This window comes from Crocodylus siamensis, chromosome 3 (assembly GCF_052110815.1).
Source record: "Crocodylus siamensis isolate JL-2025a chromosome 3, ASM5211081v1, whole genome shotgun sequence".
NCBI lineage: Eukaryota > Metazoa > Chordata > Crocodylia > Crocodylidae > Crocodylus > Crocodylus siamensis.
The window spans coordinates 178,324,878-178,348,670 of record NC_143397.1 but is presented as its reverse complement, the minus strand read 5'-3'; the positions used below and the strand labels follow the sequence as shown (position 1 = coordinate 178,348,670).

The 23,793-nt window shown below is 40.1% G+C and overlaps 1 protein-coding gene across 1 annotated transcript in view; it reads left to right on the top strand.

Moving 5' to 3' along the window:
- The window catches only part of CDH2 (cadherin 2), a 190,546-nt gene that overhangs the window by 122,564 nt on the left and 44,189 nt on the right, over positions 1–23,793 (top strand). The window contains exons 5-13 of the mRNA XM_090039866.1: positions 1,307–1,462; positions 5,968–6,112; positions 8,196–8,368; positions 14,844–14,981; positions 15,875–16,060; positions 18,550–18,806; positions 20,415–20,557; positions 22,121–22,354; positions 22,703–22,936. Of these exons, the coding sequence (XP_089895992.1) occupies positions 1,307–1,462; positions 5,968–6,112; positions 8,196–8,368; positions 14,844–14,981; positions 15,875–16,060; positions 18,550–18,806; positions 20,415–20,557; positions 22,121–22,354; positions 22,703–22,936 (1,666 nt within the window). The remainder of the gene's footprint in view (positions 1–1,306; positions 1,463–5,967; positions 6,113–8,195; positions 8,369–14,843; positions 14,982–15,874; positions 16,061–18,549; positions 18,807–20,414; positions 20,558–22,120; positions 22,355–22,702; positions 22,937–23,793) is intronic.

The window sequence follows — 23,793 nt, the reverse complement described above, 5'->3', positions numbered from 1 at the left end:
ATATTTCACAGTGTAGAAGTCAAGGTGTGAAGCTCAAATATTGACCCTTAAATTTCCACCTCGGCTCATACATCATATCCAGGGCCTGGCCTGGCCAGTACTTAACTTCCAGGGTATGGAAACTGCAGCCACTGGGGTACCTAGTTTCCCTGGCATCCAGGAGCTCCTTGTCTCCCTGCTGCAGTGCTTGGGGCATCAGGTAGGGAAGCAATGGGGATGGATGAGCTAGAGTGCAGAGCATAGGGCTGAGGCTGGTGGGAGCATAAAGCCCGTGCTCAGAGGGGCGGCAGAAGCATAGAGCTCAGGTGCTCAGGGTGTGGGAGAGGGTGTGTGGGGTGTGAGGGAACATAGGGGGTTGTGGGGACCCCCCACAGACTCCACACTATGGTGCACAACAGGTTGTAGTCCTACCAGTACTCGTGCATCGCCAGGGGAAGCTGTGCATGCTGGAGTCGGCTGCGTTCCCCCGTCCCGTCTGTGCGTTGTGGTCAGGAGAGTAGTCTGCCCCGTCCCCCCCAGTCACACCACTCAGAGACCAGGACCTGTCTTGGTGCTTGGCTGGTGCACCACAGCCAGTACCAGCCCCGGCCCCTGCAAGCAGTGCTGCCTGGGCCGCACCAGCCAAACACTGATCCTGGCTCTGGCCCCTCTGAGTTGCATGATACAGGAAGGCCAGGCAGCCTGCACTCTTTGCCACTACAGCAGGTAGGGGGCAGGGAAGGCAGCTGACTCCAGTGCTGGCTTGCAGGGGACCAGGCTAGGCTTGGCGCTCATCAGTGCTGCTTGCAGGGGACTGGGACTGGGACTGGGACAGGGACAGGGCTGGGCTTGCTGCTTGGCTAGCGTGGCCCAGGCAGCACCGCTAGCAGGGGATGGGGCCATGCCAGTCAAGCATAGAGCCCAGTCCTGACATATATATGCTATGCCTATCCTAATCTTAACTTTTTGTACCAGAAAACCTGGGTCGACCTTTACATCGTGAAATGTGGTACTATTTTATTTTCAGTAATAAATCCTGAAAAGCTAGCTATTTATAAGAAAGGCCACTTGCATCTTAGAATATCTGTCTGCTTTTTTTCTTTTTTTTTCTCCTGGAGAATTTATTGTAAAATAAAAAGGCCCACATTGTTTGTGTTAGTGTTAATACTACTTCCGATGGACTTTTTTACTTGTAAAAGAGGTTTCAGCCTAATGATATTGTTGAAAGTGAAATCCATTAAAAACTAACATTAATTTTGCCCTTCATAAGCAATTACAATATTGTGTTGTGTTCAACTAATATGAGCATTGTCATCTTGACACTTAGATTAGGTCTGATCGAGATAAAAGTCTGTCGCTGCGGTACAGTGTTACAGGACCAGGAGCAGACCAACCTCCAACAGGAATCTTTATCATCAACCCCATCTCAGGTCAACTATCTGTGACTAAACCTTTAGATCGGGAGCAAATAGCTTCTTTTCATGTAAGTTTTTAATTTACTATAGACAAGATTATCAGATCAAAGATTAACATCTGTTTCAAATTTGACTTATGCATCTGGCATAGTTTTCTCCAAGCAGTGATTTAAAGAGTTGTACTGAATTTGTATTTATTGTACTTATTATACATAATAAAAAGACCTCCTGGCATGTTGAAACAGCTTAACAAATGTGACTTGTAATATTTAAAGATGACTGAGATGTGGATGCCATAATTTATATTTCTGATTTATACTATTGATTACGAATTCTAGCATATTGTATGTTTGACAGAAGCCTATTTTTAATATAACAACTTCACTTGGTCATAATTACTACTGGAATTACAGCAATTGAAATCATAGAAATGGATGGGAAAAAAAACTACCGATTTTCATTTTCAGGGCAATTCGAAGCATTTTAATGGAATTAGAATAGTAAATTAGGCCTGACAGTTCATGATGATTCTTTGCTGTAGAGAAATTGGCACAGCAGACCAAATACTTCTACAACATTAGAAGAAAACAGTATTTTGGTGAGAAGCTGAAGACCATGCTTTGATTGGAAGTTGTCTTCTGCTTGAGAGGCCACCAGAACAATGGCATGGAAGCAAATCAATTCCTGGAGAGTTTTTAGGGTAGAATGGGCTTAGAGCATCCCTTTTTGGCTCATCCAAAAAGCAGCTTTGATTCTCTACTGTACTGAGGATTTGGCAGTTTCCATTCATGGATGAGGCCTGGTTCTTGTTTTAGTGCATCTTAGGGAGGCATCATTAGAACTTTGGGATTCTGAGCAAGTTTTCATAGAGTTTATAGACATTTGGGCTGGAAGGGACCTTGGAAGATCGAGTCGTCCAAGGGCAGGAAATCAGCTAGGGTCAAAGGGTCACAGCAAGATAAGCGACCAAATGTTTCTTAAGAGTCCAGAATAGGTGTTTGTACCACTTCTGGAGGGAGTCTCTTCCAGGCCTTGGGGGCTCAGACAGTAAAGAAGTATTTCCTTATGTCCAGCCTAAAACAGTCTTGGAGGAGTTTGTGACCACTGGACCTTGTCATCCCTTGGGGCACTCTGGTGAACAGGTGTTCCCCAGGTCCTGATGCACACCTCTTATAGGCTGCCACCAGGTCCTCCCTGAGCTTGCACTTTTCCAGGCTGAAGAGTCCCATGGCTCTCAGCCTCTCGTCATAAGCCTGTTCTCTTGCCCTCTGATCATGCACATGGCTGTCCTCTGGACTCTCTCAAGCTTCTCGACATCCTTCTTGAATTGTGGAGCCCAGAATTGTATGCAGTACTCCAGCTGCAGCCTCACCAAGGGTGAGTATAAGGGGAGAATGACGTCCTGCGATTTGCTTGAGAAGCATCTATGGATGCAAGCCAGGGGGTTTTTTTGCTTTACCAGCTGCAACATCACATTGGTGGCTCTTGTTCACCTTTTGGTCAGTCATGACCCCCATCTCTTTTTCGGCCGTGGTGCTAGCGAGCGTAGCACTGCCATAGCTATAAGTGTGCTGTGGGTTTTTTCCCCTGAGGTGGAGTACCTTGCATTTTTCGGTATTGAATGACATCAGTTTTATATCTGCCCACTTTCTAAGCCTATTCAGGTCAGCCTAAATTACCATCCTGTCCTCAGGTGTGGATGCTCTACTCCAAAGTTTAGTGTCATAGGCAAACTTGGCCAGTGCAACTGCTAACGCCAGTGTCCACATGGTTAATAAAAATGTTAAAGAGAACAGGTCCAAGGACAGAACCTTGGGGGACACCACTGGTAACGGAGCGCCATGATGATTCACTCCCGTCGATTACCACTCTCTGGGTCAGACCTCAGAGCCAATTCCCCAGCCATCGGACTATGACGTAGCCAAGGCCACAGTTGGCCAGTTTTTCTAAGAGGAGATCGTGGGACACCAGATCAAAGGCTTTTTTAAAGTCCAGATATATGATGTCAATCTCTTCTCCCTTGTCCAGGTGAGATGTCACTTGGTCCTAGAAGGAGATGACATTGGTCAGGCAAGACCTACCCACAGCAAATCCGTGCTGGCTGTCCCTCAGGATATTGGCATCAGCCAGCTTGTCAAGGATGGTTTCTTTTATTCACTCCCCCCCCCCCCCCCCCCGAATCTTTCCAGGGATTGAGGTCAAGCGGATTGGCCTGTAGTTCCCTGGATCTACTTTCCTCCCTTTTTTTGAAGATGGGCACCACGCTGGCCTTCTTCCAATCTTCAGGTACTTCACTTGAACGCCGTAAGTTTTTTGAATACCTTTGCCAGTGGCGGGGCTATGATGCCTGCCAGCTCCGTAAGTACTCTGAGGTGCAGTCTGTCAGGTGCACAGCTTCCCCTGGTGACTTGAAGGTGTCCAGCCTCTCAAAGTGTTCCTTTACAAGGTCTACGCTGATGCTGGGTATAAATTCACCTTCACCCTGGCCGTCCCACATCATGCTAGTCAAGGCAGTCCCTTTGGGCTGATGAAAAACTAATGCAAAGTACCTGTTAAGCAGGTTGGTTTTTTCCTCGATGTTTTTTTGTCAGTTGTCCCATTTGGTTTAGCAGGGGTCCACTGTTACCCTTGCTTTTCTTCTGACTCCCCACATATCTGAAAAAGGACTTTTTATTGTCCTTGATATGTGTAACCATTTGGAGTTCAGTTGCAACCTTGGCTTTCCTGGTTCGCTCCCTACAGGTATGAACCAGTGCAGAATACTCCTTCTTAGTTGTGATGCCCGTCTTCCATCCTTTATAAGACTCTTTTTTTAGGCATAGGAGGTCCACAAGTTCCCTGCTGAGCCAAGGGGTTTGTTGTACCCTTTTCCTACCTTTCCTCCGAGATGGGATGGACGTCCCTTGTGCTTTCAGGATTGCTCCCTTAAGGAGCAACCACTCCTCTTGGGCTTCCTCCCTGTCAAGTCATGGCCCCTTAGGGCCTCGACGACAAGCCTCCTGAGTTTATCAAAGTCAGCTTTCCTGAAGTCGAGGACTTCTGCATTGCTGACTGACTTGCCAGCTTTTCAATGGATAGTAAAAGTGATCAGCTCATGCTCACCATCTCCCAACTTTCCTTCGATTCTTAGGTTGTTGACTAGATCATCCCCTTTAGCCAGTACCAGGTCCAGCAGTGCTTTACCTCTTGTTGGTTCGTAGACTTCTTGAGTCAGGTAGAGCTCATCCATGGATGTGAGGAAGCTTTGTGACAGTTCAGATTTGGCCAAGTGCTCTTCCCATGAGATGTATGAGTAGTTGAAGTCTTCCATGACAGTCAGGCACCAAGAGCATGCAGCCTCGGCCAGTTCCGTGGCAATTTCCTGGTCAAGCTCTTGTTCCTGGTTAGGAAGTCTTTAGTAGACTCCTACTATTGTGTCCCCTGTGCCATGTTCCCCACATATTTATAGCTTTTAAGTCTTTACCTTCTAGTTCTCTAACTTAGTGACAAAAAATTACTGCAGCATGGTAATTGCAGCCTCAGTTTACAAGACAGAAAAAGCAGTATGTTAATATGCATATATAAAAAACAAAACCAGTTATACACCAAGAAATATGCTTTATGGACTTCAGTGGAGCCTACTTCTGAATAAAGTGCCTAAAGATGTAAAAGAATTGCCTGTAAAGACATAGGCCTAAATTTTCTGTTTTTGAGAGATTGTTCCATTTTTGAGAGAGTTTAGATCTGTCCAACTTGAGACAAATTAGGAGAGGCTTGACTGCCTGAAGATGTTGAGTATTTTCAGAAAATCATGGTCCTTTAAGATGCTTCCTGTTGGTCACCTAAAATCACTTAGAAAAAATGTAGTGTTTAGAATTTTGGGTTGCTTAGTAAAAACAAGTTTTGCTACACCCTGCCTTTGGATCTCTTCAAGCAGTATAAAGCACTTATTCATGCTTTTTTGAGACTTTAAACATTTAGTGTGCTTTTGAAATGATTTTGCAATAGTGTTTCCAAAATATTGTTTCCAAATATATTAAAATGAAGAAATATTTGTTCCAAATGGATTAGTAATGAGGTCTTCTGCCTTTTCATCAATTAGTTGAGCGAAGTGTAGGTTTGCATGTTCTGGAGTCATTCCACTGGTAATTAGTGTTAAGAAATATATGTCTATAAAACATTAGGCAATAATATTATTCTATAAGTAATTTTTAGTATGTCAATTAGGCTGTGATAAGCCTCAAACCCACCCTACAGCAACCTGTCCGTTTTGAGTAAACCTTTCAAAAATGAATTAGTCTCTTTTTGCTTGGACCAAGCAAGTTTTTAGAAAGGAAAAAAATAATAAAAAGAATACCAAAATGTGAAAAGAGAGAGAGAATTGATACCCATGCCCACATTCACACGAGTGATTTGTGTTTAACACCATCTACAAAGACTCCCTGAGTATACTGAAAATGTTGGTGATCACAATAGTGAAGCAAGTAAAGATTCTGAAACACAAAGGGCTTAAAATAGTATTCTTTATTCTGTGTTAATCTCATTTGCGTTCAGATGTTTTGCAAATCCTTATAATTCCTAATGGTTTTTGCAGCTGAGAGCACATGCAGTGGATGTAAATGGAAATCAGGTGGAGAATCCTATTGACATTGTCATTAATGTCATTGATATGAATGACAATAGGCCTGAATTCTTACACCAGGTTTGGAATGGGACAGTTGCTGAAGGATCAAAGCCAGGTAAAATATAGTAGTACAGGGGGGAGGTGGGGTATAAATATATCTTTGATAATTTTGGAGGAAAAAGTAGAGTTAGATCTAAAAAAAAAAAAATTCAGGGAGAATTCTGAGTACAACCAAAAAAAAAAAGCCCAGATAATATTTAGGCATTTTCTTATTTTAATGTAACATTTTGCATCCTAAAATTAATATCAACAAAAAAATATCATTCTACAAGCTAGTAAATGACAAGGCTGGGAGAATGGGGAGGGACTGCTTTCTTTGTACAAACAGATAATAAATATTTACTTTTGCTAGCACTCCAAGGCCCCATTCAGAATTGCAACCATGAGAAAAATATTTTAAGGGATACCAAGCTGTGGGATTGTTTTGTAGCTCACTGAAGATTAGCTTATTGTATATCATTGAGTAGTGACCTTGTAATACTCCCATTTTTTGTAAAATAACTTTCCCCTTATGACTAAACAAGTAGACTAAGCCATCAGGAGATTAAAAATAATAATAAAAGCTAAAAAAGATAATTATACAGTATCTGCATGATACATTGTTGAGAAAAAAAGGTCTCTGTTTATCCCATGGTGACTGGATTTTTATATATGCTGAAGATTCTTGAGTGCTAATGAAGTAGCATATTAAAGCAGGATACCAGTGACCCTAAATCTGTCCCTTTTTTAAAAAAATGTCAAGACTGTAAAACCAATTTTGTCAATACCTTCCTTAGTACACAGGAAATTCTATGTGGAGTATTTGAATAATTAAATACGTTATATTTTGTGTATAAATTAAATACACACAATATTTAATGTTTGTGTGATGTCCATGTATGTGATAGTTAAAAGTAACAGACAGAATCCTGAGTAAGTGGTGTGATTTTTCAAAAGTGTTAACCTTCTGTATGCTCATTACTTTTGAAAATCAGTCCATCTATTTATGGGCCCAAATACTGACTAAAATCTAAACTTTAAACGCCATTTTTTTTTATTACACTTTGATTATATTAAATGGCTTTGGCCCCAGTTACGCTGTCAACAGAACAAAGATGTAAATGGATACACACATGCCATCAGTTACAGGAGATCCAAGTCTCTATAATGTGTCAAATGGGGTTGCATCTGAAATAAATACAAGAGGAGGTTGGTATGCAAACTTTCCTCTTGTCCTGTCAGGTGGTTGGCAGGGACAGAGGGACATTCACCTGTGGCAGAAACCTTCCTGGAGCCCCAAGAAAACTTTCCATTACAAAGGGAGACTCCCCACCCAGTTCGTGCCTCTGGTTCTCCCAGGAGGTGATTAAAATGGGGGACTTCCTATTGACAGACTGCCCCCTTCCCAGTCAGCGGAGAGGGCAGACTGTTGAGTAATGGGCTCCCCCTAGGAGCAGCCCTCTAGTCTCCCCTGGCTGGAGAGCTTGCCTGAATAGCTCTTCAGCAAGGGGGCTGAATGCATGTTCACCCCAGCTCCCAGCCTGATTTTTCTACTGGTAAGAAATCCTTGTTGTTAGAAATGTATGCTGTCTATGTGACTGAAACCACTTTCCAACAGTAGCAGTACAACATGAAATTTTTAAGAAGGTTAACATAAAAGATACAATGCCATTTTGCAGAGCTAAGTTGGCACTTGAAAGGAGTAGAACTTATCTAGGAAAAGGTTTTTGTTTGTTTGTTTGGTTGGTTTTTTTATTTCCTTACCCCTCCCTGCCCTACACACACCCACACACTCGCATTTGAAAATTAAAGTTGGGTTACAGAACGTTTCTTTTGGCCCAACCATGGAAACTAAAGCTGAGAGACTGCATTAATTACACGTGCTTACGGAAGAACTGCAGATTTTGATTGCTTATGGAGCTTTTTCAGTAATAAGCAACTTGGATATTTTATAAACACAAGTATTTTTATCTTGTATTCCATATCTTAATTACTTTATTAATAGTCAGTCTCACAGCTAATCCATTTGTTTTAGTAAGCCAAGGAATGTTCAGTGTTTATCCAAAGTAGTACATGTTTGGACCAATTTTGTGCTTTTAAGTGACCTTGTGTAATCTGAGTGCTGTTTATATAACACTAATTATTTACTCTGCCGATAGGAACCTATGTGATGACTGTTACTGCCATTGACGCTGATGATCCCAATGCACTAAATGGGATGCTGAGATACAGAATCTTATCACAGGCCCCAAGCAGCCCCTCACCAAATATGTTTACTATCAACAATGAGACTGGTGATATTATCACTGTAGCAGCCGGGCTTGACAGAGAGGTAAGGCAGGATTTAACTTTGTAGGTTCTGTGGCATTGTATATTACAAATGTTCAGACGCATGTAAAATATTTTGTCCATTATTTACAAATGTTGCTCTCTGACTTCACTCCAGAAATAGAAATGCCCTTTTTTTCCTCCCCCTGATACATCACTGCCCACCAGTACTCCTTGTCAGTGTGTCTCAGTGTGTAAAAACCTGGAACTTGCTAATTCAGTATATGTTTTGAGTAGAATGTGAAGTCTCTGGTCTCACTTAATTAGTAGTATAATTTGACTCACTTTTGCCAAGTTAAGGAAGAGTCATCTTAGAGAAAAAGTTGAGAGGGGGACATGTGGGGCTTCTGATCTGCATGTGAATTATAGGGAAAAGGAAAGGCACTGGAAAGGAGTTTACTTGGTTCCTGTTCCTCAGTCTAAAAACCACAAAATTCATAGGTTCCTCCAGGTTTCTAGCACATGTCCTTAACAGTCACAGCAAAGTTTTCGTGTTTTTTGTGTTAGTTTATGCTAGCGGGAATGACAGTGCACTTACCTCCTTGATAAACATGCTTACCTCCTTACATCTGGTAAGTTACAAATCTTACACAGGGAGTGCTGTGGCAGAAAAAGTGTTAGCAAGAGCAGCAGGAGTTTCTCCAGAGAGGAGTTCCTACCTCAGCCTCTCACCAACCTCCACAAGAGGAGAAAAGAGAAGCCCCACAAAAATAAGAGGAAGAAACTACCTTTGCTTTCTATCTGTACCACTTCCAACCCTGCCATTGCAGCATGCAAGTAGGATAAATTTTCTGGATGATTTGTTGAGTGTTTCTAATGCTCTTGGGTAGTAAAGCTTACAAAAGGCATCTAATACCAACTTTTGCAGACAACAGTAATTTTTTCCCTGTTTTTTTTTTCACATTTTGAAAAACCTAATTAAAGCAAATATTCTAATCAGTGGAGTAACAGAATAAATAGAACAATGACCTGAGTGATTTGTGGGGTGTAGGTTGTAGCCATGTTGGTCTAAGGACATAAGCAGGCAGGGTTCTTTGGATAAATCCAATATCTTTCAATAGACCAACTCAAATAGTTGGAAAAATTCTTCTCAGGCCTCTTTCGGGCACAAACATCGTTTGGACATGTAAAGAAATGTAAAACCTGCCAACATATCTCCACCACCCCCACAATTAGTACATCCCACAACAGAACCATCAGCATTCCTGGCTCTTACAGCCGCACCTCCAGAAATGTTATATATCCCACCCGATGCACCAAATGCCGTAATGGAAAATGTGTAGGAGAAACCAAACAATGACTGTGCACCAAGAATGAACATGCACTGAAACTGTATCGGAGACGAGAATACCTGGCAGCACATTTCTCACAAGACGGCCACTCTCTTTCCAATCTCTTGGTTCTAATCCTCAAAGGGAATTCACAAAATACCTTTCACAGACAAGTCTATGAACTTCATCGATCTACTGGATACAAAAAATCAAGGACTAAATGTAGACCTTGGATTTATGACACATTATAACCTGCCTAACATCTGACTCCCCAGGTAAACTCTCTACTTTTTACCATATATTCTTATGCGTTTTCCCAGCACCCTCCTGTCTGTCATCCTTTGGCTACAGCTACATTCATTTCCCCTTCCCCACCTCCCATCTCTCTCTCACCTACTGACCACCTCATTTTACATTTTAACTGACTAGCTTTCTTGCATCTATACTGGCCTCTGGCTGCTTTACTACTCCATCCAGGAAGAGCACAAACCGTCTGCAGGTGCTTCCTCCTCCTGCCAAAGGGTGTTTGTGCCCAAAAGCTTGCTAAGAATTATTTTTCCAACTATTTGAGTCGATCTAATGAAAGATATTGGATTTACCCAAAGAACCTTGTCTGCCTGAGTGTTTTGTGGCCTTTTAGAACTTCTGAACTCTATGTACCCTGACCTGTATCTCACCTGTATTTTTATACCACAGTAGGCACTTGTAGAATTAGCAGCTCTATTACGTAGGCTGAAATTGTTACTGAAAGCTGTAAAAATCAATATGAAACCTGTTGATTATTGCAGTTATTTTTTCAGTTTTCATGAAGTCTGTGGAAAGACTAAACATTTGCTTTGAAGAAGAACATTTTGAATTAAACCAAATGACATATGGCCCCTTTTAATTAAAAGCAAGGCTGGTATTCGTCTACCTCTGGTTTTGGAACCCTCAGGTCCTCTTTGACATGTATTTTTAAAAAGACTTGGAGTCTATGTAAATGATACCTCGGTGTTTTATTGCTTAGCAACCAGCTGTACCCAAATGATTTACCACAGATGGGACCAGCTGCCATACTAGAACTTCCCTGTAGGCCTTCAGATTAACAATCAAGGATGCATTCCACCTCAGTAATTTGCCATTAGTTCTAATGACTGATCACTTCTCTGACATCCAGAAGAATAATTGTTTATTGAAGTTGTTGAAAGCTACTTACATATCTATGTGGTATTAATTATTGTTTTAAAGTTTTTAACATGAATTTGATTTGTTTTTGATTATAATGATTTCAGTCTTTTTTGTGTTGTGACCTAGATGTTCAAGATGCACCTTATTTTTAGACTGTTTCTGGGGTGGGATATGTGGCATGGGGTTGGAATGTATCTTATACATCAGATAAGGTAGATGGAAAAAAGTGACTGAATGGGCCTACCTTTTCTCTGTAGCTGATGGGTCATTTTCAGAGGGGTTGCTGTAAGGATAATTCATCTGCTCCCCAGCTGTCAGTAAAATGGGAAGAACCAACCCCTCTAACCACCTGATGCTGGAATGTAAGGGATACTGAATAATTCCCAGATCCTATCCTTAGATGTTCAGCATTTTATGTGAATGCTGAAAAAACAAAATATTCGGATATCATATGGCACTGTGTGTTAAACGTGGCCCAAGGCAAGCCAACACAATGCTTAATTTTACAAAATCTTAGTATTATTTATTTTTAAAGAGAGAAGTTGGGTAGCCATGGAGCCAAACAACCTTCATCATACAGTTACCTTGAGGCAGTTACTTTCAGACCCTATGACTTCATAGCCCAGATAAATGGGCTTCTGCCACAGAATTTTATGGCCGTAAGATTGCCCTGAGATTGTTATATGTTATGTTTGTTTTTTTGCACTAAATAATGAACATTTGCTTCGTTATATCAGTAGTTGTTTTCCTTCGATTCTTTTATCTCTGTGTCCTAGTCTCATTTAGTGAAGGAAACCTTTAAAAAGGGGTGTCTAGGTTTTTTAAATGCCACTGTTTAAACATTTTCTGAAAACATAATCAGTTTTTTTTATATAAAGTGTCCTGTAGCCTCTTAGTGTAGTAATGTGTCATGATGCCCATAAAGGAGATGTGCATACCAGGCCGGGTTCTATTCCACTTCTTGGGCATCTACGTGGACCTATGTACCTAAGTTCTGATTCACTGTGTTCAAGTTCTTGAAAATCCATTAATACATTTATTTTGGAACATGCCATCCATCATCTGGGCTTTGACACTATATGAGCTGCAAAAGAGCAGTGAAGAGGAGGAGGAGGCTGTAAAACTTTTGTGGGGGGAAAGGTGTGGCCTTGCCTCTAGCTGGCTGTGTCAGGGTGGATGGGGAGAGGACATGGCCCAGCTCCAACCCATTGTGGGGGGCTTGAGAATTTAGAAGCAAGGAAGGTGATGTTACCACTGCTCCTCTGCTATCAAATTCCTTACCTGTGGAGATTCCCAGGGACCAGATGTCATTACTCCACATGCCAGACAGTGAGAATCCCTGATATAAAGTGTACCACCTCTTCCATTCACTCCCTCTCAGAGCCATTGGCAATGGTTGCCATGTCATGCCCAATTATTTAACACTTGCACAGGAAATTGCAAGTCCTGGGTTCCATGCTTGCACCTCTAGTCTTGAGATGGATTGTGAGCAGTTCAGTAAAAATAGTATTGAACTGTGCTGCCAGAATATCCCTGGACATGCTCTGATCTTGCATAAGGAACTGGGGACTCTAGCTGAATTTTAGGCTTCTTCCAGTTCTTAAGTGGGAACTAAATGTCAAGTGTCTAGTTTGGATCATTTCTGCACATGCATAGCAGCCCAAGGTTAGATGCCCAGGGTTCATTTCAGGTCAGAATAGAGCCATCTAAAAAATCTAGGTATCTAAGGCTGGAGTAGGCAACCTATGGACCTTGGGCCAGACCCTGACCTTGAAGGTGGTGGATCCAACCCAGGAAGGTCTGACCCTTGTACTCAGCCTTGGTGAGGCTGCAGCTGGAGTACTGTGTCCAGTTTTGGACTCCACAATTCAAAAAGGATGTGGAGAAGCTTGAGAGACTCCAGAGAAGAGCCACGTGCATGATCAGAGGTCAGAAAAACAGAGTTTATGACGACAGGCTGAGAGCCATGGGGCTTTTTAGCCTGGAAAGGCGCAGGCTCAGGGGTGATCTATAAGTTTATCAGGGGTGACCACCAGGATCTGGGGAAACGTTTGTTCACCAGAGCGCCCCGAGGGATGACGAGGTTGAATGGTGATAAACTACTACAAGACCATTTCAGGGTGGACGTAAGGAAGAATTTCTTTACTGTCCGAGCCCCCAAGGTCTGGAACAGCCTGCCATCGGAGGTGTTTCAAGCACCTACACTGAACACCTTCAAGAGCAAATTGGATGCTTATCTTGCTGGGAACCTATGACCCCAGCTGACTTCCTGCCCCTGGGGCAGGGGGCTGGACTCTGATCTTCCAAGGTCCCTTCCAGCCCTAATGTCTATGAAATCTATGAGCCACCACAGACTGGCATAGATTGCAGCTATACTGAGCTGCCTATCTTATCTACAGCACTGCAGATCTCCCTGCTGGTCTCATACCTGTGCTTACCCTTACCGCAAAGGGGTTGGGTATCTGCAGCAAGGGTAAGCACAGATGGCTTGTTCTCTGGGGGATGGAGTTACAACTTTCTCTTCTCCTACTGGGGCTTAAATTGCTCTTTGAGGCTCACAAGCCTACATTTTTCCTAAGTCTGTTTAGGCACCTGGAAGCTTGACTTGGATCTTGCCTATAAACCTGTGAGATTTCAGCAAATGTGTATCTTCTATAAACAGGAATATTTGCTGAATTAGGCCTTGGATATTTTGTATTTAAATCTTAGGATGCACATGCTTGTTTGTATACATACTTTAAAAATGCAGCCCCTTGTATCTGAAGAAGTATAAACTTGTGGTGTGGAAGAAAAGAAAATTTTAAGTGAGTGGAATCTGTCTACATTACTTAAAAATATCTTGTGTAGAAGTCATTCAGTTTTCCACTTCTTAAGTTATTATTAGGTAAAATAATCAATTGCATACCTCTAGGTTTTCAAGTAATCTCAAAAGGACTGTGGCTTCTTAGGGGAAAAATGTTATGCTAGTCTCTGAGTATTTATATTTGACAGAATTTTTTTCTTTAGCTGTTTCAATAAACCATTCATGAAAGTAATAAATTCTCATTTTGCCAGTTTTCTTCTGGGAAGAGGAACTGAATTTGAGGCAATAATATCCTCTCACTGAGCTAGCTTTAAAGCTGGAACTGAATTGGTGAATGAAGCAAAGTATAACTTAAGTTTGATTGTGAAATGTAAATAAACAGAGAATAATAAAGACTGTTTTAAGCTGTATTCAAAAATACCTTTGTAACTGTTTAAAAAAGATGACTTTACAAATTTTAGTAGGATAGATCTAGTTGGGTTTGAGGTCAAGCCTTAATCGCACATATTTTGTTCATAGCTATAAGGCTGAGGCTCAGCAAGTCCTGGCATAATTCCAGCAATGACTTAAGAATAAAGATTCTCGGGTCTTTGGGTTGTTTTTAGCAACGTTCAAAGCAACTGACATTGGCAAAGTTAGGGGAGGGAAGGGGGTATCATCTCTGGAATGTTTAACTTTTATGGAAATAATCAGGTTTGGAATTTTTTTCCTCCAGTGTCTTTATGAGTTACTTTGTTAGCTTTGATGGCTCCAGTTTCCATAGTGATATCAAGACATTGCAGCTAAACTGTTATGCTTAGACTTTGCTACAGCAGAGCTTTGGCAGTTGTGGTCATTTGGCCAACAGCATGCGTTGGCTCAAATCTCCTAAGCTCTTCAGGATTTAACTAATTCATGGTCAACCCCAATTTTTTCCCATTTGTTAAAAAAAACATATATTTATGTCAAATTTTAAATCTGGAGAAATAAATGTAACTTTATAAAGTTCTTTCAGTATTCAGACCATGCATACAGCCCTCCCTAATCAGAATTAAAAGTGCGAGCAGTTTAAATATATTTGGATGCAAGCTGGTGCTGGACTTCTGGTGATGTAAACTCTGATTCGGCCATAAGTAATGTAACTAGAAGGAAGAGTATGATGGGCTCCATGCCTAGTAAAACAGTTTAGGGAACACTTTCTGTCCTGCTAGAATGTCAGTTTTGTCTATAACTTACGTTGGCTTTATTTTATGTTTTAGAAAGTACAGCAGTACACTTTAATAATTCAAGCTACAGACATGGAAGGAAACCCGACATATGGTCTTTCAAACACTGCAACTGCTATCATAACTGTGACAGATGTCAATGATAATCCTCCAGAGTTCACTGCTATGACTGTAAGTACAGTATAGGCTTTATTAAAGGAATTGAATGCTTATGGCTATTACTGAAGAATTTTTCTTATTGTACTTATGAATTGAAAATATTTTTACTTTATTCAGTTTCCTGCTGGGCTGCTTATGTCTAACAAAGGGCATAAATTATCTCTTAGAATATACTACACTTAGTACAAATCAAAGGTTTATTTTTAAAGTACCAAATCTGTACCAGGTTTTTAGTTTGCTAGATTGTTATCATCTGATAGTGGTAGACAGCCAGGTTGTACTCTCCTTTATTAAAGTGCTTGTTTGGGGTGGGGTGGGGGTTTCTTCCCCTACGAGCATATTGGAGATTATTTTGGTCAAATTGAATAAAGCTAGACAGTAGGAATATTCAGTGTAGGATCCAGAGCTGGTAGAAATTGTCAGAGTAGAAGTCTGGGTAGATTTCTACCTTATAAACTAACCAAAGTAGATATACATATATAGTATAAGCTTCTGTGAGCCAAAGCTCACTTTATCAGATGCTGTGAAATGATATGCACAATGCTGTGTCTAAGAGGAGAGAAATTTGAATACAAAAGCAGAAGGGAGAGGAGGCAGTGTTGGGAAAGGCAAGCACGCAGGCAATAAACCCATAGGAACAAAGGAGTCAAAAGCCAATCCAGTTAATGAGATAAGAATCCTTACCCCCTGTTTAAACCATGCTTAATACAATCTAGTCTGTGGATGATTTCTTGTACCTCAGTTTCCCATTCAAATAGGCTTTAAAGATTTGTTGCCTGGCAATACACTAGATGAGATTTTTCTCATGATGTCTCAAGTCTGGGCTGAATACCCACCTGTATGATCATGATTATTGCACACTGCTCCTCTACACCAGTGTTAAAAGGGAGCTCCTCTTGTTGTAGTTCTACGGTGAAGTACCTGAAAACAGAGTGGATGTAATAGTAGCTAATCTAACTGTTACCGATAAAGACCAACCACACACCCCTGCCTGGAATGCAGTGTACCGAATGACTGGTGGAGATCCTACAGGACGATTTACTATCCTTACTGATCCAAATAGTAATGATGGGCTGGTAACTGTAGTGAAGGTAAGTGATTGTTTAATTAAGAAGATTCAGATTAAATGGAAGAGCATAAATAAGTGAGAATATGCACATAAATATGTCCCTTTGGTTAAACTTTGAGGTCATGGCGATACCTGAAATTTAAAGAAATGTACACATCTTCCTTCTAAGAGTAAGCCCATTTGTCTTCTGGAATGCTTCCATACGTGACTGTCTCTGCATTCTTAACTTTCGCTATTTAAAATTTGGTTAGATAATTTTTAAATGACATTATACACTATTGCCAAAAATATAATTAGTTGCAGCCATTTGTTTAAGGTATTGTATGTAGTCAAAGCTGATATTACCTACTATTTGTTGCAGTGGTAAATAAAACTGCTTGCTACCTTTTGGTCAACATCTGACCTCCATTAGTCAGGACACTTATCACCTACTGTTATTATTCCAATATGTTCCCATTAAGTAGTTAACACAAAATAAACAGTCAAGGCAATATTGGAGAGGAAGAGAAGTGGTTACAGTAGTAGGAGGCTACTCTTCAAAAGGCTTTTAAAGAATGTTGTTTCTAAAAACCTAATTTAAACACCTTTCATGGAATAACCTCTTTATCCTTTTTACTAGTCAAGGTACTCCTGGATTAAGGGGTGACTTGTTTTTAAGCAATAATAAAAAAAAAAAAATCAGTATTATGATTTAAATCTGTCAAGGAATAGTCTCTTTTCTTGTCTGTCTGATAAGGGTTCCAAGTCTTAGTTTATCTATTCTGGGCCATCTGCTTAAGAAGGTAGTGTGTTATGAAATCTGGCACTTTGGCTGAAAATGTTAACATTTCAGCTTGAGATGCAGCTTTTTAAAAATCATTTCAGCACTTTTTGAAAAATAAATCTGTATCTTTATACAGCTGTTTAGTTTACACAGCATGCATTTCCATGTATAATTTAACCTCTCCAAAGGTACGGGTTGTAATAGATGATTCTGCCAACAAAACATTTGACTGTGGTTGTTACAGGTGTTACATTTCTGTTGGGAGTATCTCTGCTCTCCTGCAAGCGTACTTGTTTGTCAGGTTTCTCCCACAGGAAAGAATGTCTTTATGCTTCCATACCACTTGAGTGCACCCAGGGACTGTTGGAGAGTGGGAGCAAAGTAGAGATCGCTACTTTCGCCAATTCCAGTGTGGGAAGATGTGAGGAGCCTTTACCCACTTTTCCACTCCTAGGGAATAAAACAGCCACAGTTTACCACACCTTCCCCACACTCGGATTACCCTAGTCTAGTTAAGGTGCCGAGAGCAGGGGAAAGGGGGCAACTACTAGCTGAATGCCTGTAGTGCTCCGTCTCCTGGAAAGACTTCCAGTAACAGAAATTTCCCAGAATTTTCTACGACTGAAATGACTGCCTGTTTTTGGCCTATGTGCTTTGCATTTAGACTACTCCAGCTCTGTGGACACTTACAAACTTATCTTCTGGAAGAGCTAACAAAAAAAAAAAAGAAAGAAAGAGACTGAAATAAAACCAAACCAGTGTAAATAAGAAGCAATTAAAACCCCAAGTGTGAAATTTGTTTCAAATATTTCAGATTACTTTAAATTGCTTTCTGTACTTTAAATGTACAGAATAGAGTAAAAAAAGTAAATCTAGGCAAATAAAAATATATTTTTTAGGAAAACCAGGGAAGGTTTAAGCTTGTATTGGGTTTAAGGATAACCAGCCACTAGAAAAGGAATGCACTCATAAAGATGAAAATAGTCACTCGGCCTCCTTGTCAGGGTCACCTGTGCCATCAGTGGCCCTCAACTTCTTAGCTGTGAGAAGTTCCTAGTTATACTTTGTGCCAAAAGAGCCACTGCAGAAATTTAAAAATTCTAAAATCCCTAAAGGCCTTTAAGGATATTTTTTCTAAACTAAAAAAAAATGCAAGCTGTATACGTATTGTGGTATCAAAGGTCATGCATACATACATAATTCACGTGCATTTGTTTAAGGTGTGTTAAGGCTATTTAGGAGCGCATCTACACATGGACGCACTAATGCGAATTAAGGCACATTAAATTTAAATGCAAATACCTAAGTTGCATTAGCGCATGTGCAGACATGCTAATGCACATTAACATGGTGCCTGTCCACTGACGCATACTGTATTCATGCCCATTAGCACATTTACACGTACGCTAATGTGACTTAGCTGTTTGCACCCAAGTTTGATACCTGCTTTATGCAAGTATCAGATTTAGGCTCATATAACCTTAAATTGCCATTTTTAAGGTTCATGAAGGGCACACACATGTAGACACATTTCCTCAATGTGGCTTAAAAATGGTGATTTTAGGCTAAGCCCACTTAAGAGGCATATGTACATGGACCCAGAGGGATTTAAATTTTGTTTAGGCACTGTTTTTATGTCTCAATATAAGTATTATAAATAAAATATGAAAAATATATTTGAAATGTTATTTGTATCCCTGTCACAGCTGTGAGTAACTACAAACCTTTCTCCCTTTCCCTTTTGCCAGCCCATAGACTTTGAGACAAATAGGATGTTTGTACTAACTGTAGCTGCGGAAAATCAAGTGCCTTTGGCCAAAGGAATTCAGCATCCTCCTCAGTCAACAGCAACTGTATCCATCACAGTAATTGATGTAAATGAGAGTCCGTATTTTGTGCCAAATCCTAAGCTTATACGTCAAGAGGAAGGGCTACTTGCTGGTAACCTGTTAACAAGTTTCACAGCTCAGGACCCAGATCGCTACATGCAGCAAACTACTTTAAGGTATAGTGTAAACTATATTGCTGTTGTCAGAGAGAAGTAGGGCTGGAAGGGACCTCTGAAGTTCTCTAAGTCCAACCCCCTGGCTGAGGCAGGATCATCCTTATACGAACAAGTATATCCTTGCTTTAACATGTTACTAAAACTATAGAGTCAGTCCTTTGCACTACAAGGCATAGCACCCTGCCACAGGTAAAGCAAGGACTCAGTGGCAGCCAGTATCCTGCTGCTGCAAGGGTTGTTAAAATATGCTTGAGATCCAAGGAAGAGGATTGTCATATTCCACAGTGGTAATGTGAAAACCTGGAACAAATCCTCCAGCCCCCCATTTCTCCCATGCGTGATGTGAAGACTTGAAACAAAGCAGAAATGCTGCCTTTCTGTTTTCAGGGGGCTAGAGATTTAAACGGCCATGCATAAGGAATTATTCAATTTGCCACAGAATACCACTAAGCCAACCTCTGCCACTCCTCCAGTGTGGAATTATGCTGGAAGACATCTAGCCAGGAAGTCATATACACCATACAAATCCATACAGAGGCTTGTAGCATCATCTTCTGTTTATTGGGTCCAGGTCATCAAGATAATATAAGTGTATGCATAATGTTCAAGAGTATGGATAGTCATAGAGAATACAGTTTGGTTGCTTAAGGTTATATTTAAATTCCTAAAACTTGCTGAATATATGATATATTCTAGTAGTGGTGGCCCAGCTGTATGTCTGCCCTGCCTTAGAACAAGATTTATTATCACCATTTCCAAAACTTGTAGCGAAAAACTCATTTCATTCATGCTTTCCTTGCAAAAAGAGGGGGTTTTTTACTTTTATTTTTATGTATTAGTTATTGCTCAAATCCTGCTTTTGGCTGAGAGTCACTGTGGGTTTTTTTAGGGCTTTAATGATTATTATTTAAAATCACATTAGCAAAGATGGTTTGAAGTTTTAGACTAATTATTAATACAATAGCAAGGTGCTTTTTGTAACGAAAGATCGTTTTGAAAGGATACTGTTCTTACAAACCAGGATCAGAGAAGTATAGTACAGTAAGTTGACAATGCTTCTAGCCTCCATAAAATAGCAGTCATTTGACATCAGGTGGTGCTGAGTAGGTAGAATAGGTAGAATAATAGAACCAGTAGAATAGTTGGTCTGTACTCCCTCTCTGCATGTATACACATAGAAATTAAGAGACTAGAAACAGCCTTTGTGCTAGAAGCAAACTATGGGAATATCTTGAAATATTTCAATCATAAGAGAGTTACAACCTCTGTACCCCTGTAATAATAAGTCAGAAATAACTTAAGAAAAATATGTATCATAGTAATCTATGGAAGGTATATTCACTTCTCAGTCAGTGATGTACAACTTTCATAGAATTGAGGTATATGACAAATTAAATGGTGAAGCTTTTGAAAAACAGTATCAACATTAAAACAGTACCTGCATACCTAGATTTTTGGATATAACTTAATAAACTGAATCTTTTAAAGTATAGAAATGGTATCAAACACAGGGATCTTCAGAATTAAACTATTTACAAGATATTGTTCTGTTTCATTTTTTAAAGCATGTTATAAGATGAATAAAAAATCTTATGGTCAACTCTGCAGGTACTCCAAACTTTCAGATCCTGCAAACTGGCTAAAAATAGACCCAGTTAATGGACAGATAACTACAACTGCTGTTTTGGACAGAGAGTCACTATACGTGCAAAACAACATGTATAATGCTACTTTCCTTGCATCTGACAATGGTGGGTGTTCACATGTAGATATTTGCAAAAGGTTTTCCTTTGTACATTTAAATGGCATAATATTGTACTAAGAAAGAGCAATGAAGGAATAACTATCAATGTTTTGTCACAGTGAAAACCAATAAATGGATACAACAGGATTCTGTGGTAAAACTAAAGTTGATGCATTTTTTTAGCTATGTAGAAAGCCGATAGGCGGGAAGGTAGCAAATTCTGCAGATGACACAACGTTACTTAGGTGACTCAACTGCACAGAAATCTGAAGAACCTCAGGAGGCCTAATTCAAGCTTGGTAAATGTCCAGCTGGATGGCAGATGAAATTCACTGTTTAATCAATGCAGAATAATATGCAGCAGGGGGAAAATGCCCTATCTGAAGTTCTAATATAACTGTACCACCTCAGGGAAGGGATTTGGACATAGTTGTAGATTTCTCACTGAAAATCTTTGCTCACAGTTGAAATAAAAAAAGCAAAGAGATGTTTAGGATGCCTAAGGAATGGGATATAGGAAAAAGAATGAAAATATAAGTGTATTAATTGATGGTTACCCTCACCTGGAATACTGTTTTATTTACGTGTCACATCACCTCAGGAAAAAAAAGTACCCAGAGTATAATATTTTATACTCTGTAAATGTGCTCATATGACCTGAAAAAAAAAAGTTGGATTGTTTACCTGCAACAGGAGAATAAGCAGAAACATAACACATCAAAATGCTATGTGATAGCAAAGGTAGGTCAGACACTTGCATTTTTGCTTCAGAACATATGAACAAGGGAAAGAAGCAAGTTAAAATCAGCTGCTGTAAATTATCTCCAAGGACAACATTTAATAACGTTTAAAAAACAGTTGGATACCCTGTACAGATAACAATAGTATCCAGATTTACAATAATCAGTACAAAAATAATGGGTTTTTGGAAGGGCTCTAAAGCCTTTTGGCTAAAGTGAGTCTACCTGTTCAGAGTTGGGAAGAGACTTCTCTGGGGGGTGGATTATACCACATCGGCCCACTACACTGTTATTTGCATCTTTCTCTGGGTGTGGACACGTTCACTTGGAACCCTTTCAAGAAGGCCTCAGCTGTTTATGTTCTGATTATTATGTGTGAACAAGCTCAGAATGATTCAGACATAGCAAAACTGTTCCAACTTTAACAGTGTTAGAGTTGGAGTGGTTTTGCTTCATTTCCCTTTGAAAGGGTCCCAAATATACACGTGTCCACCTCCTCTGAAGCATCTGCTGATCTCTACTGTTGCAGATAGCTTGCTGGTGTAGAAAAACTACTACTGAGAACCAATCTGGCAATTTCTTTGTTCCTGTATTTGGAAACTGAGGCTCTGATGTGTGAATTTCATGCTCACTTGCTTTTATGAAGTGGAAGAGTTAAACATTTAAATATTTTCATGATCCTATCCTAATGTGAGATTGGATCGTAATGCCAAAATCCCAAAGTAGATTTGTATATTTCTTTAGCCTGTGGCAGTGGAACCAGTTTGTCTGAAATATTGTAACTGTGTGTAATAAGAAGCAGGCTCAAGTCTGTCTGTCTTTCTTTTAAGGAATTCCTCCTATGAGTGGGACTGGCACACTTCAAATATACTTGCTTGACATTAATGATAATGCACCCCAAGTGAATCCTAAAGAAGCTACCACCTGTGAAACACCACAACCCAATGCAATTAACATCACAGCAACAGACCCTGACATCGATCCAAATGCAGGGCCGTTTGCCTTTGAGCTACCAGATTCGCCAGCTAGTATTAAGAGGAATTGGACCATCATTCGTATCAGTGGTAAAATAATTTACATTACAAAATTTGATCATTTTAAAGAAACTACTCTTCGCACATTGTGCGTTGTTTCATTTTGTTTGAGGATTATTTGCCTAGAAGCTTGAATTTTTAAGTTAATGTCAATAAAATTTTACCAAATGGCAGTACTATGGGCTCCCCTGAGAATGAAAGGTTTTAGAAACTAAAAAAGTTTATAGTGATAAAAGAGTTTGATCTTGTATGACATGCAGCACATTCAGTAGTAAAAGGTTAACAAAGAGTTCAAATGCTGTAAGTTTTTGATTCTTATTTGAAATCCATATCAGCAATACATCATATTTTTTATGCACACTTTATTTTCTCATTCAGGTGATCATGCCCAACTTTCTTTAAGGCTCCGATTCCTTGAGGCTGGTATCTACGATGTCCCAGTAATAATCACAGATTCTGGAAATCCTCATGCATCCAGCACTTCTGTTCTGAAGGTGAAATTTTGCCAATGCGACATAAATGGAGACTGTACTGATATAGATCGGATTGTTGGTGCAGGGCTTGGCACAGGTGCCATCATTGCAATTCTGCTTTGTATCATCATCTTGCTCAGTAAGTACTTATGTTTCTTAAAAACTTGTTCTCTACTTCTTCTAGTATTGCACAAGAGTAACTTAAAAGGGAATGTGAATCTTTTTTGTATAAGATTTCAGTGTGTGTAGTAAGAGCCTCCAAGTGTTGGTTTTCTGTTGTGATCAGGACCAGAAGGGCTGAAGGCTCACTAGCCAGAGAAGTTATTAGATTTGGTGCTAAGATTTCCTAGGGCTTCCTAAAATAATTACTAATAGTGTCAGAAGTTTGTGAGCCAGGCTGCAACTGGCCCTAAATTTTAGGGATTAGAGTATAAGAAGCGGGTGTTCCTATGCATGCTGCACAGAGCCCAAAGGAGTGCAGGTTCTGCTCCTTCTGCACATATGTATGGGTTCAGGTTGCCCAAAAATGAATGGGCAAGAGAAGGAGCCAGGGCTGTCAGTGATCCAGTCTTATTCCAGGATGCAGCTGGGGTTTGCTTCTACCCCTACTTTACAGAGAATCAGTGTCTCAACGGAGATGTTGCTGATATGATAATCTCAAACACAGCAGAAATAAGTAGTGTTTCATGATTTGGGAAAGTAGTACTTTACAGTTGTCTATGCAAGCTCTGACAAGCAGCCAGTCATGCAAAAACACAGGTGTATGTTTTTCTCAGTGCTGCCTGAAGCCATAAATTATATTTTATTTTTTTTGTCCAATACATTTGATAAGGAAGATGACTAAACATCACGACTAAGTGTCTGTCCCATGTAGTAAATTAGACACTATAACTCTCCTACATACTGTGGTTAACTGATTTCTGATTGCAAGAAAGAGATTAACCTGTTGAAGAGCATTCTGTGCATCAATTTTGAACATTCGGGCTGATGGAAAGG